The sequence below is a fragment of the Corvus cornix genome, chromosome 3 (assembly GCF_000738735.6).
Source record: "Corvus cornix cornix isolate S_Up_H32 chromosome 3, ASM73873v5, whole genome shotgun sequence".
Lineage (NCBI taxonomy): Eukaryota > Metazoa > Chordata > Aves > Passeriformes > Corvidae > Corvus > Corvus cornix.
The window spans coordinates 23050378-23061324 of record NC_047056.1 but is presented as its reverse complement, the minus strand read 5'-3'; the positions used below and the strand labels follow the sequence as shown (position 1 = coordinate 23061324).

The window sequence follows — 10947 nt, the reverse complement described above, 5'->3', positions numbered from 1 at the left end:
CCTCTCTTACAACAGTCATTTCATGGGAGGAAAGAATGGGTAATCAGTAGAGAAATCCCTTAAAGGGCTCTGACCAGGAGCTGTGGTTTTCAGGGCTTCAGTTAAGAAAAGCAGGTAGTGTATTGATGAGGATGCCTCTGAGATGCTCAGCATGAATCCAACATTGAGCTGCTTAGTTATAATAGCATCATAATTTACTGTACTTTTTCCAAAAGCAGTTTTATGAATCCCCGATCCAAAGAGTGAAGGTAATTTTGCAGCCTTGCATGAAGCAAGTTCTCAAACTTGTAAGGGATTCATTAGCACGCACAGAAATAGTAACTTTGCAAATTGCAAGGCTCTCTATATAAACAGTATCTACATAAATATGGCTAAAGGTGATGAGGAAAAAAATGCTTGGCACTTCACAAAAAGCCTGTTTCAGGGCCTGGAGTCAGAGGAGAGAGGATCCTGTAAAGATGGGCCTCTGTAATGCTGCCAAGTTAGTGTCATGTTCACTTTTCCTTAAGCCAAGCCAAACAAGACAAAAAGCGTAAACTTGCACGTTGTCTCCCCAGAGTCCATAACTCTGTGCTTGAGATCCCCAGACAGAGGGTTCACGTTAACATCAGTTGTGTCATTTTTAAACTTAAAAAATTTTAACTTTAAAAAATTTTTAAAAATTTAATTGGAAGACACACCTGGCTCTCTTTGTACATACCATACCTTCCATATTTTTCAATCTTCCCATTTTAATACTGCTGGTTTGCTACATGGAGATTTCTTGTCATACTGGTGATTTGTCCAAAATATACATAGCTTATCCTCCTATCTGCTGCTGAACTTCTAACCTGCAAAGTCTCAGTGGGTGCTGATTGTGTCCCTTCATTTAGATGCTGCATGCAGGGGGCATTACTGTGTGATTTCCAGAGGGTGAATGAAAACAAGAGTCGAGTCAATGCTGTGAGATCTCAACCTGGGAGGGAAAGCTCTAGGGCATGTAATCCCCATGGGGACTTTATATTAAAAAATAAAACCAGTGAGAAGCCCTATGCTTTGGCCTTCTTGAGGAATCCCCTGCTGGGTTAATATATACTCATTTTGATTTCTTAACCTTATGTGAAACAAATGACAATTGCAAAAAATGGTTTCCTTAAAAACATTTTCTTTGCTTTAATTTTCCAGCTGCAAAATGCCTCATTTGCTCACTTCATTGCCTTTTACAACCCCCACCTTGCCTTTTCCCCGTGGCCATGATGAGGTCCTAGAAATAACTAGGCTCTACTCAGCACTGGTGAGGCCTCTTCTGGAGTGCTGTGTTCAGTTCTGGGTGCCTCAATACAAGGGATACATGGATCTCCTGGAGTGGGTCTAGAGGAGGGCAACAAAGATGATTAAGGGACTGGAGCATCTCTTATAAAGAAAGGCTGAGGGGGCTGGGCCTGTTCAGACTTGAGAAGAGACGACTGAGAGGGGACCTCATCAATGTCTGTAAGTGTCTGAAGTGGGGGTGTCAAGAAGATGGACCAGGCTCTGCTCAGTGGTGCCAGGGAATAGGACAAGAGGCAATGGGCAGAAACTGATGCACAGGAAGTTCCACCTGAACATGAGGAAGAGCTTCTTTACTGTGTGGGTGACCAAGCAGTGGAACAGGCTTCCCAGAGAGGTTGTGGAGTCTCCCTCACTAGAGATACTCAAGAACAGTCTGGATGCAATCCTGTGCCACGTGCTCTGGGATGATCCTGCTGGAGCAGGGGAGGTTGGACCAGATGAGCCACTGTGGTTCCTTCCAACCTGACCCATTCTGTGATTACGTAATAAAGAGTTTTGTAGAAGCTCACCTTGCATAGAAAGGCAATAGTAAGGGCCTCTTTAAAAGGCCTTCTGTTACCTCTGTCCTCTTTCATTCTGGATTTTTTTGCTTAAGTTCCTGATAACCACACCTCAGCTGATCGCATACGAAATGGAGACTTTGACCAAATGGCATTACAACTTCACAGTCAAAACCCAACCCTTTCAATGCAGGTGCTATGCCAGCTTCAGAAATAAAAGTTAAAAAAGGGGACATGAGCATCTATTAGGGACAGATTCTCTGCTAGTGATGCCCGACCCAATCTGCAAGATGTCTAACTCTCTGTTCATGGAGGTGGGGAGGGGAGGACACTCTGTAGCCATTCTGGAAATGAGTAATCTTGGTTCAAACCTTCAAACAGAAGTGATGCTCCTGATTGTCCCAAGGAAACATCTCTATCATCACAAATCATCATTCTGCCCAAAGCTGATTATTAATTTTGGTCTCAGAGAAACCTGCCACTTGTACACAGCGTAACACTGCTTTCTTCTCAAAGAGCAGATGCTTTGAAGAGGTTGCCAGGCCTGTGTAGCTGCTGGGACATAGGGCAAGAGACACTTAATAATCATTACCTCCTTGCTGATCAAATGACAAGTAGGACATTCTGCTGCCATTTTTCTAGAGTTTTCGCTCCCAGATTCCACTGCTACCTGTCAGTGACTGGAGGAGTAGTAGAATCTGCTTTTCATTCATGCCATCTAAAACCATGAGGGCTGTGTCAATGCATAGGTGTTTGCGCCAGTGATGTTCAGCAGCTTAGTTTACAGCTACTCTTGCAAACTCATACTTGTATTACATAAAATCGTTTGAATAAGGGTGGGGGGAAAAAAATCATCTAATGTAGAATTCCAGATAGTGATATCTTCCAGCTCGGGCTACTGTCAAGAGTTTGTCAGTGTTCCTGCTCCCTGGGCTTGGCAGTGACCCTTGTGGAAGGATAACTGCTCACCTGGTCCCAGATCATACGGGGCTTTTGAATGTCACCACATAACTAGTGACAAAGATGTTCTTTTCACAGTAACCTGATGTAAAAGCTGTACCTTGTTATAACTCTTCGCTTTTTGCAGCCGGCATACTGTTGGTGTTATGCAGCCATCTAGAGGGCCTGGTGCCTGTGCCGACTTCAGACAGGTGACCAGAAACCACAAAACTGCAGGAAAACAGAAACTCTGCTGACCCTTAGTGGCTGTAACTTGGCTGCAGTGCTTTGGAAATGTTTTTACAAGTTCAGAACTGCTCTTTTGGTGCTGTTATGCAGTGAGTTGTAAATTTTTTTTGGGGGGAGGGGGTAGGGGAAGATACTGACTAACCTGATGAAGGCAAAAAACTGGGGGAGCACTGTCAGCAGAGAATAGTATCTGGGTATCACAGAGGAGAACATCCCTAACCTTGAGATTTTACAGCAGTTACACAGAGTAAATGCAATTCATACATCAAGGGGCTATCACAACTGACACCGTAAACTGAAGGTGAGTCATTCTCTGGCAAAAAGAGACAGAAAGAAAAGATGGAGGCAAAAGGCAAAAATTATTCAAGAACATCGTGCGCTCTGAGGGACAGATACAATTATTGGAGACATTAGGAGATGTATGTCTGGTTCAGATAGGGAAAACAATTCCTTGTGTTGGTGAGACTGATGACTGACTGGAGTAGAGTGGCTGGAAAATGGCCCAGTGGAAAAGGATCTGGGGGTGCTGGTTGGCAGCCAGCTGAACATGAGCCAGTGTGTGCCCAGGTGGTCAAGAGGGCCAGTGGCATTCTGGCTTGTACCAGAAATAGTGTGGCCAGCAGGACCAGGGCAGTGATTGTCCCTCTGTGCTGGGCACTGGTGAGGCCACACCTTGAGTGCTGTGTCCAGTTCTTAGCCACTCACTACAAGAAAGACGTTGAGGCACTGGAGCATGTTCAGAGAAGGGCAATGGAGATGGTGAAGGGTCTGGAGAATAAGTCCTGTGAGGAGCATCAGAGGAATCTGGGGGTGTTTACCCTGGAAAGATGATGCTCAAGGGTGACCTTATCACTCTCTACAACTGCCTGAAAGGAGGCTGTAGCCAGGTAGAGGTCAGTCTCTTCTCCCAGGCAACTATTGACAGGACAAGAGGACATAGCCTCAAGCTCCACCAAGGGAGGTTTAGGTTGGACATTGGGAAGAATTTCTTCATGAAGCAGGTGGTTAAGCATTAGAACTGGCTGCCCAGGGAGGTGGTGGAGTCACCCTTCCTGGAAGTGTTGAAGAAATGACTGGATGTGGCACTTAGTGCTATGGTTTAGTTGACATGGTGGTATTCAGTCAAAGGTTGGACTCGATGATCTTGGAGGTTTTTTCCAACCTTAATGATTCTGTGATTCTTTGATTCTATGCCTTCGCCTGGGGTATCAGATAGAAGTCTGGCTTTCAAGATCCAGAAACAGGAATTTGAGGATGCAGCCAGGTGATCAGGAGAAGAGAAATATCATTTTATAAGAGGAACTTAAAGACCTAGCAAGAAAAGATCGAATAGGATATGAAATGTTTCCCCCTGTTAAAATATGACATCACTGATGTCAGCAACAGAGAAGGTTAAAAGCCACATGGTGCAAGATCAGATGAGCATAGATTGCTCAAACCTTTGGGGTTGGAAGTCAATGTGCTTTTAACTCTTGGAACAGTGAGGTTCATTAGTTATGTCTGCACTGCCAGGAGGAGGAAGCCCTTGCTAAAATGCAGGAGGGAGTTGTCACCACCAGTACTTCCAGCCCCATGCTCCTGCTTTGGTGGTGCTGTTCAGACCTGCTAATTTATCAAATTGTGACGTGATAATGATAAAAACAGTGTCCCAGCATAAGTGTGCCTTGTACATCGATGAGGGTGGGCGAGAAGGCTGTAAAAGGCTGTTATGGACTCCTTGTAGCTGTGTGTACACCCTGTAGGTGTGTGTACAGCGTGTAGGTGCATGTGAACCCTGTGCGTATGCACCCTGTGGCTGTGTATGTGCACCCTGTAGCCGCATTTGCACACCCTGCGGGTGTGTATGTACACCCTGTAGGTGTGTGCACGCCATGTAGGTGTGTGCACGCCCTGTAGGTGTGTATGTACATCCTGTAGGTGTGTGCACACCCTGTGGCTGTGTATGTACACCCTGAAGGTGTGACTGTACACCCTGCAGGTGTGTGCACACCCTGTAGGTGTGTATGTACACCCTGTAGGTGTGTGTACAGCCCGTAGGTGCGTGTGAACCCTGTGTGTATGCACCCTGTGGCTGTGTATGTGCACCCTGTAGGTGTGTGCACGCCATGTAGGTGTGTACGTACACCCCTGTGGCTGTGTATGTACATGCTGTGGGTGTGTATGTACACCCTGTAGGTGTGTGCACACCCTGTGGATGTGTATACACACCCTGTAGTGTGTATGTACATCCTGCAGGTGTATATGTACACCCTGTGGCTGTGTGCACAGCCTGTAGGTGTGTGCACGCCCTGTGGCTGTGTATGTACACCCTGTGGCTGTGTGCAGGCCTTTGGCTGTGTATGTACACCCTGTAGGTGTGTGCACGCCCTGTAGGTGTGTACGTACACCCTGTAGGTGTGTGTACGCTCTGTGGCTGTGTATGTACACCCTGTGGGTGTGTGCACGCCCTGTGGCTGTGTATGTACATCCTGTAGGTGCGTATGTACACCCTGTAGGTGTGTGCACGCCCTGTGGCTGTGTACCTACACCCTGTAGGTGTGTGTACGCCCTGTGGCTGTGTACGTACACCCCGTAGGTGTACACACGCCTGTAGCAGTGTGTGCGCACCCCGTAGGCGGGCGGGCTGCAGCGCCGCCCAGCGTTCGGCCGCGGGCGCGCAGGGCCGGGAGCTCCGCCCCGCTCCCACCGCCTCCCTCCCTCCCTCCGCGGGGCGGCCGCAGCCCGTAAGGGGCTGGGCGGGACCAGGCGCGGGGTCGCCCGTGTGGCGGAGTGGCTGGAGCGGCCGGGCGCGGGGCCGCCCACTCCCCTGCGGGTGTGGAGCCTCCGGTCGGCCCTCCCGAGGCCGCGGCTGCCGCTCCTTCCTGTCCTGGCGGCACAGCCCTCCTCAGGTAATTGGGCAGCGGCGCCTCCTCTCCCCTCCTTACTGTCCCGGATCGGCTAGAGCAGCCGGCATCCGGCCCTGGTTCTGTCCCGAGGGTCCGCCAGCCGTGGGCCGTGGACCCTCGGCTCTGCAGCCGGCGCCCTTGGAGCCGGGGCGTCTGCAGCCGGCGCGGCCGGGCATGGCTCGCTTGCCCTCCCGGCAGCTGCGGGCGGAGTGGGGCCGCCTCCCAGCCCGGTAACGCGGGGTTCTGGAGCCGCGGTGCCCGTGCCGGGTGTCCCGCTGCTGGGTGCCTGTCTGCCCTCCGCCGGGAGACCGCTCCCGTTCTCTCTTTCCCCGCAGGGAGGCGGCCGGCGGGAGCAGCTCCCGTGCCGATGCTGCTGCCGGCCTGGGAACTGTGCCTCTACGGGCTCCTCACCGTGGGCTCCCACCTCTACGCTTTCTACGAAGCGCACCAAGTGTCTCGAAGTAAGTGTGCGACGTGGGCGGGCTCGCTCGGGCACAGCTTCCCGCCCGTGGCTGGCTAGGCTGTTCGGTGTGAGTTCTGCTCTCTGGGTTGGTTTCTACTTTGTTCCTCTGTGAGGAGCCCCTTTGTTCTTCCCAGCTGCCAACCTGCCCTATGCGAGGAAGCAGTAGGCAGATGCCACCTGGGCAGAGAGCTTTGTCCCACGGCTTTTTTGCTTTTGAGTGGTGGGAAGACCCATGGTAACGGTGTCCTCGGATGTGGCTGTCAGGGAAAAGATGAGGGAGACCTCTGAAGCTCAGCTATGCAGATAGGGAAGACTCAGGAAAGCTGGGTTTGAATTGTCTTGTTTTTCCTGTCTAGTCACGTGCAGCTCCTTGCAGGTGGGTGGTTCAGACAGCTGTGCTTTCCGATGGTACTTGCCAGGGTCTGGACCTGGAGTGGCCCTAGCAAGTGGGTGTTCCCTGCCTGGAGCTCTGGGGCTCCGGCGCCGAGTCCAGGGCTGAGAGCAATGGTTGGGTTGTCTGTAGAGCTTTGTGGTCAGTTTGTTTCCAAACACCTATCTCTGCCTTGTGTAACCTCTTGGTAGCTGCTGTGGTGGCTTGGTTTGGAGCTGTGGAGCTATGTAGTGCAGAGCAAGGGTGGGATTTTAAAGAAGTTAAGTACAATTTGTGGATGAAAAGAAGCTGTGTTATAGCGCATTGTTATTTAAATGGAAAAAAAAGTTGTATTATAAAAGTCTAACAAGCTGGAGAGGCTTGGCAGGGAATACATATTGGATCTTGTTAGGCTTTAATCAGCAAGATTCTACATTAATGACTCTACCTGGCTCTTGAAAGAGCTCAAGGGAAGAACAGAAGTGCCAGGAAGGTATTTGCAGAGCAATGGAAGGAGTGCTGTGTAGCTGGGTACAGGGCTGTGCACCCATGCATACAGCAAGTCTTCTGCAGAAGTGGCAAAATGTGGTGGCAATGGGCTCTAGAGGCAGCTTCTCTGAGCAGCTTTTCCCTGTTTTGGCTGTACTGGGCGCTCTGGGTCTGTGTTCCCCTTCTGCTCTGGTGGGAGAAACCAGGCAGTTCTGAAAAAAGGCAAGTGAGGATTAGTGCAGGTCTTGTGTGGTAAAAGGTGGGTCACTGCTACTGTCCCTGTTGCAAGCGGGAATCAAAACACAGGTTCTGGGAAATTGCTTTGCCATTGCTATGGTGCAGAGCTGTGGCACAGTTGGGGCCCTCACCTAGTGAGCAGTGACATGGTGGCTTGCTCTTCCCTGGATTTGGGTATCCTCACTGTTGGAGACCACATGAGAATGTGTTGCTCTTGAGCAGCAGAGAATCCGTCCCTGACTCTTTGTGCTCTGGCTGCTGTGTCCTTATCAAAGGTTTGCTCTTCCCTGCAGAGTATGAAGCTGCAATGGACAGAAGGTTTGGGCTGGACCCAGGGACTCTCTTTCGGGGGCTAAAAAAGGTAGGAGAGGCGACAGTGTCTTGTTTTCTGGCAATAATGTGAATATTGTGCATCAATGCCCTTTGCACACCCAAGCTTCTGATTTGGCTTCAGAAGTTTATAGTAACATGCAGATTTAGATATTTGTAGTTGATTTTAGTCTGACATTTCTGATGAGGAAGAGAGAATAGCTGTGTGTGTCTAGATCTAAGAATCATAACCAAAGTTTTGTTCCTTTTCTTGATCTCTGGCTTAAGTGTTTATCCTTTGCTACGTCACTTGATAATCCTCTATTTTACTGTTTGACTTTAAAACTCTGATCAACCTTGACACTTTCTGCAGCCTTTCCCCCCTTTTTCTTGTCACTGGGTGATTTGGATAATACTTAATATCAATGAACATGTTTTTCTCTTGGTTGTCCTGTTGTACAGCATTGAGGAGAACAGATTTTTGGGGTGTAAGGTCTTAAGAAAACATTGTTGGTGTAAGAAAAAAAAAAAAAGGCAAGAAAACTAGTAGTCCTCTATCCCAAACCAAAAAACACATCCCCACCTCCCCTTGCATGCATTTTTTCAAAAGGATGTGAGGTCGAAAGCAAATAATGCAACTAATCTTGAGGATTCCTTACACAAAACTAGGAATGCATGTCTGCAGAAGTGTTTTGGTGTTTGGCCTGCCATGGCTGCTGGTAATGGACCTTTGATACATACTTTCTAGAAGGCCCTAAGGCAGGTGAGATGAACTTCTGGTGGGGCTCTACATCAGACACAGGGTTACCAGCTGATCCCTCTTAGCTAATTTAGATAAAAATCTCATGCCACAGGTAACTCAAGCTGACCTAACTCCATCTGATTGCAACTGGGCTTTGTTGAAATGGGGAGCTCAACTTCTCTTCCTGCAAAGCACCTTTTCACTGAAGTTTAGTTGTCCAAGGCAGAGCAGAGTTGCTCTCTGAATCCCTCAGGAGAGGTGGTGCTTGCTCAGCTTCAGCACCAGTGTGATGCTTAGAAGGCACACCATCTAAAGCTCTGTTTTCCTGAACTCTGACCCATTGGAAGTGAAAATGGTGCTGAGTTCACTGTAAGTGATCCAACTGGATTGCTGAAATGATGTTCCTGAGATGTGGGAGTTCTGTTGGGTAACACACAGCTGGCATATTACAGAGGTATTCCCTTGTCCCTTATGGCCAGATAGACATAGTGACCAGTTCCCTTCATGCCACAGGACCCCATGGACTTTGAGTGGAGCTACTGGATTGAATGGGGAAGGGAGCGTATACTGTGGCTTCTGGCTGGTCACCTGCTGGTATCGCAAGTGTCCAGGCTCTTGGTGGAGAAGGTATGTAGGGATTTTCTTTGTGGTAGGGAGTTTCTGATGGGTTTGTTTACTGTGGACATGAGAAGCTTTGCAGTGAGACCACTGAGTGTAGTAAATCCCATTCTGTGGTGTGGATTGTGTGTGGGGGTTGGTTGCCTTAATGTTTGGAGATTTCAGCCTCCAACCTCTAAAAGCTTCTGCCTTGTTGTGAGCCATTAAACAGCATTGTTTGACTTGTACACATAACAAGGGTACAGTTATTTCTTTCTGAGGAAAGTATGTAAAGTGATGGCTGCTTGGTTTTTGGCATGATTGCTAAATGATTACATGATTGTAGGAAATGATCTGTGTGTGGTGTCCCACCTGCTGGTTTGGGGAAGGAAAGGAAGAAGTTATGTTCTCTCTCAAATTAGGGGGGCTCTGGTTTTCACATGATGCTGCTACAGAAGCACCTTCCCTTTCACCTTTAGGGATACAGTTGGGTTTCTGTGTGTTTTCATGTGTGTTCCTAATCTTATTGACTGTATTTGTCTCTACTGTAGAACGTGTCTAGGCAGCACAGGTATTGAGTGCCTTTTTTCTTTAGCAATAATTTAATTAAAGATTGTTAACTTTTCTTTTTCTGACAGTATAAACCATGGTGCTTGATGGTTTATGGAATGGCTGCCTGCTGGCTGTTACTGGGAGTCAAGGGCTTTGCTGTCATTTTGTTACATGCAGCTATTTCCTTTGCTGTGGCTCAGTTTCAGCTGTCACTCCTGACATGGTTGTGCTCCCTTATCCTGCTGTCCACTTTACGCATACCAGCTGTGGAAGAAACCAAGGTAATGTGAGAAGGACTAGTTAAGTATCGAATTAATTGTGGTGGTTGTCTGTAATGGCATTTAAGGTGCTGGGTTTTGGGTTTGTATCCAGGAGTTACTCAGTTAAGCCTGCCTGTACTTATTGGTGACTGTGACTTCTGCAGGGAGGGAGACTTTCTCCAACACTTTGATTTGTACCAAATGAGTTACTTGCATCAATCAGCTGTAAGCAAGCTCAGTTTTGCTCTTTGGTGGCTTTTTCTGGGTAGTACAGATTTGGAAAAACTGTTGCCCAGTTGTAAGGAAATGTCCTGTTGTATTTCATTGGACCAATGGGAAAAACTGGACATTTGTTATAAGGGTTGTTGCTCTGATGTTCGGGGAGGGGGTGGTGGAATGAGTGTATAGAATCTCTTCATGTGGTATGGTCAGTTTTGTGCTTTGCTCTCACAAGGAAAGGGCCCACTGCAGTATAAATTGTCAGTCAGCCAAACTGCATTTGCTGATGTTTCCAAGTATTTTGTGGTAATAGGTTTTTGTTGTTGGCAACAAGGTATGATACCAAGTGTCAAAAGGTCAGTAAAGGCTCAGTAACGTTTTTTTGAGTCTTAAGCTTTCTCAGGAGTGACTGATTCTCTTCAGATCTAGCTTCAGCCCTAGTAGTCCCTTGGCTATCAATTGTGTTGCTGGCTGGTTTGAATATTGTATTACTGGACTGAATCTGAGGTGGATGTTTCATTTCTGTAAGAAAAGCTCTCCTGCTGTCCTAGTTCTTCACAGCCTAACATGTTTCTGAAATCAAGCTCTTTCTGAAAGTCTGAAAGTTGTCTCTATGCTGGCTGCAGTTGCTCTGGAGGACCTTTCTCCATCAAAAGCCAGTGCTTGTTGTTGATGTGTTTAGTGCTGTTCACTTTATATTCTCATTCCCACTGCTGTTGGCTTTAGTTTCGTCCTGCTGCTGCTGACCCCAAAAGTTAGGATGTGAGTAGACACTGCTGTCTTGCCGTAGAGAAAACACAACATTGCACCGTCATGAACTGGCTT

General features: G+C 48.0%; 1 protein-coding gene across 5 annotated transcripts in view; it reads left to right on the top strand.

Moving 5' to 3' along the window:
• The first annotated feature begins 5733 nt into the window (after positions 1-5733).
• The window catches only part of HHAT (hedgehog acyltransferase), a 151607-nt gene continuing 146393 nt past the window's right edge, over positions 5734-10947 (top strand). For 4 of the 5 annotated variants that reach the window (XM_039568912.1, XM_039568914.1, XM_039568913.1 and 1 more), the window contains exons 1-5: positions 5803-5887; positions 6220-6345; positions 7737-7804; positions 9008-9121; positions 9730-9924. In XM_039568912.1, coding sequence (XP_039424846.1) covers positions 6252-6345; positions 7737-7804; positions 9008-9121; positions 9730-9924 — 471 coding nt within the window. In that variant the 5' untranslated portion in view covers positions 5803-5887; positions 6220-6251. Of the gene's footprint in view, positions 5888-6219; positions 6346-7736; positions 7805-9007; positions 9122-9729; positions 9925-10947 lie in introns of all 5 variants that reach the window. The other variant, XM_039568916.1, reaches the window with a different exon arrangement.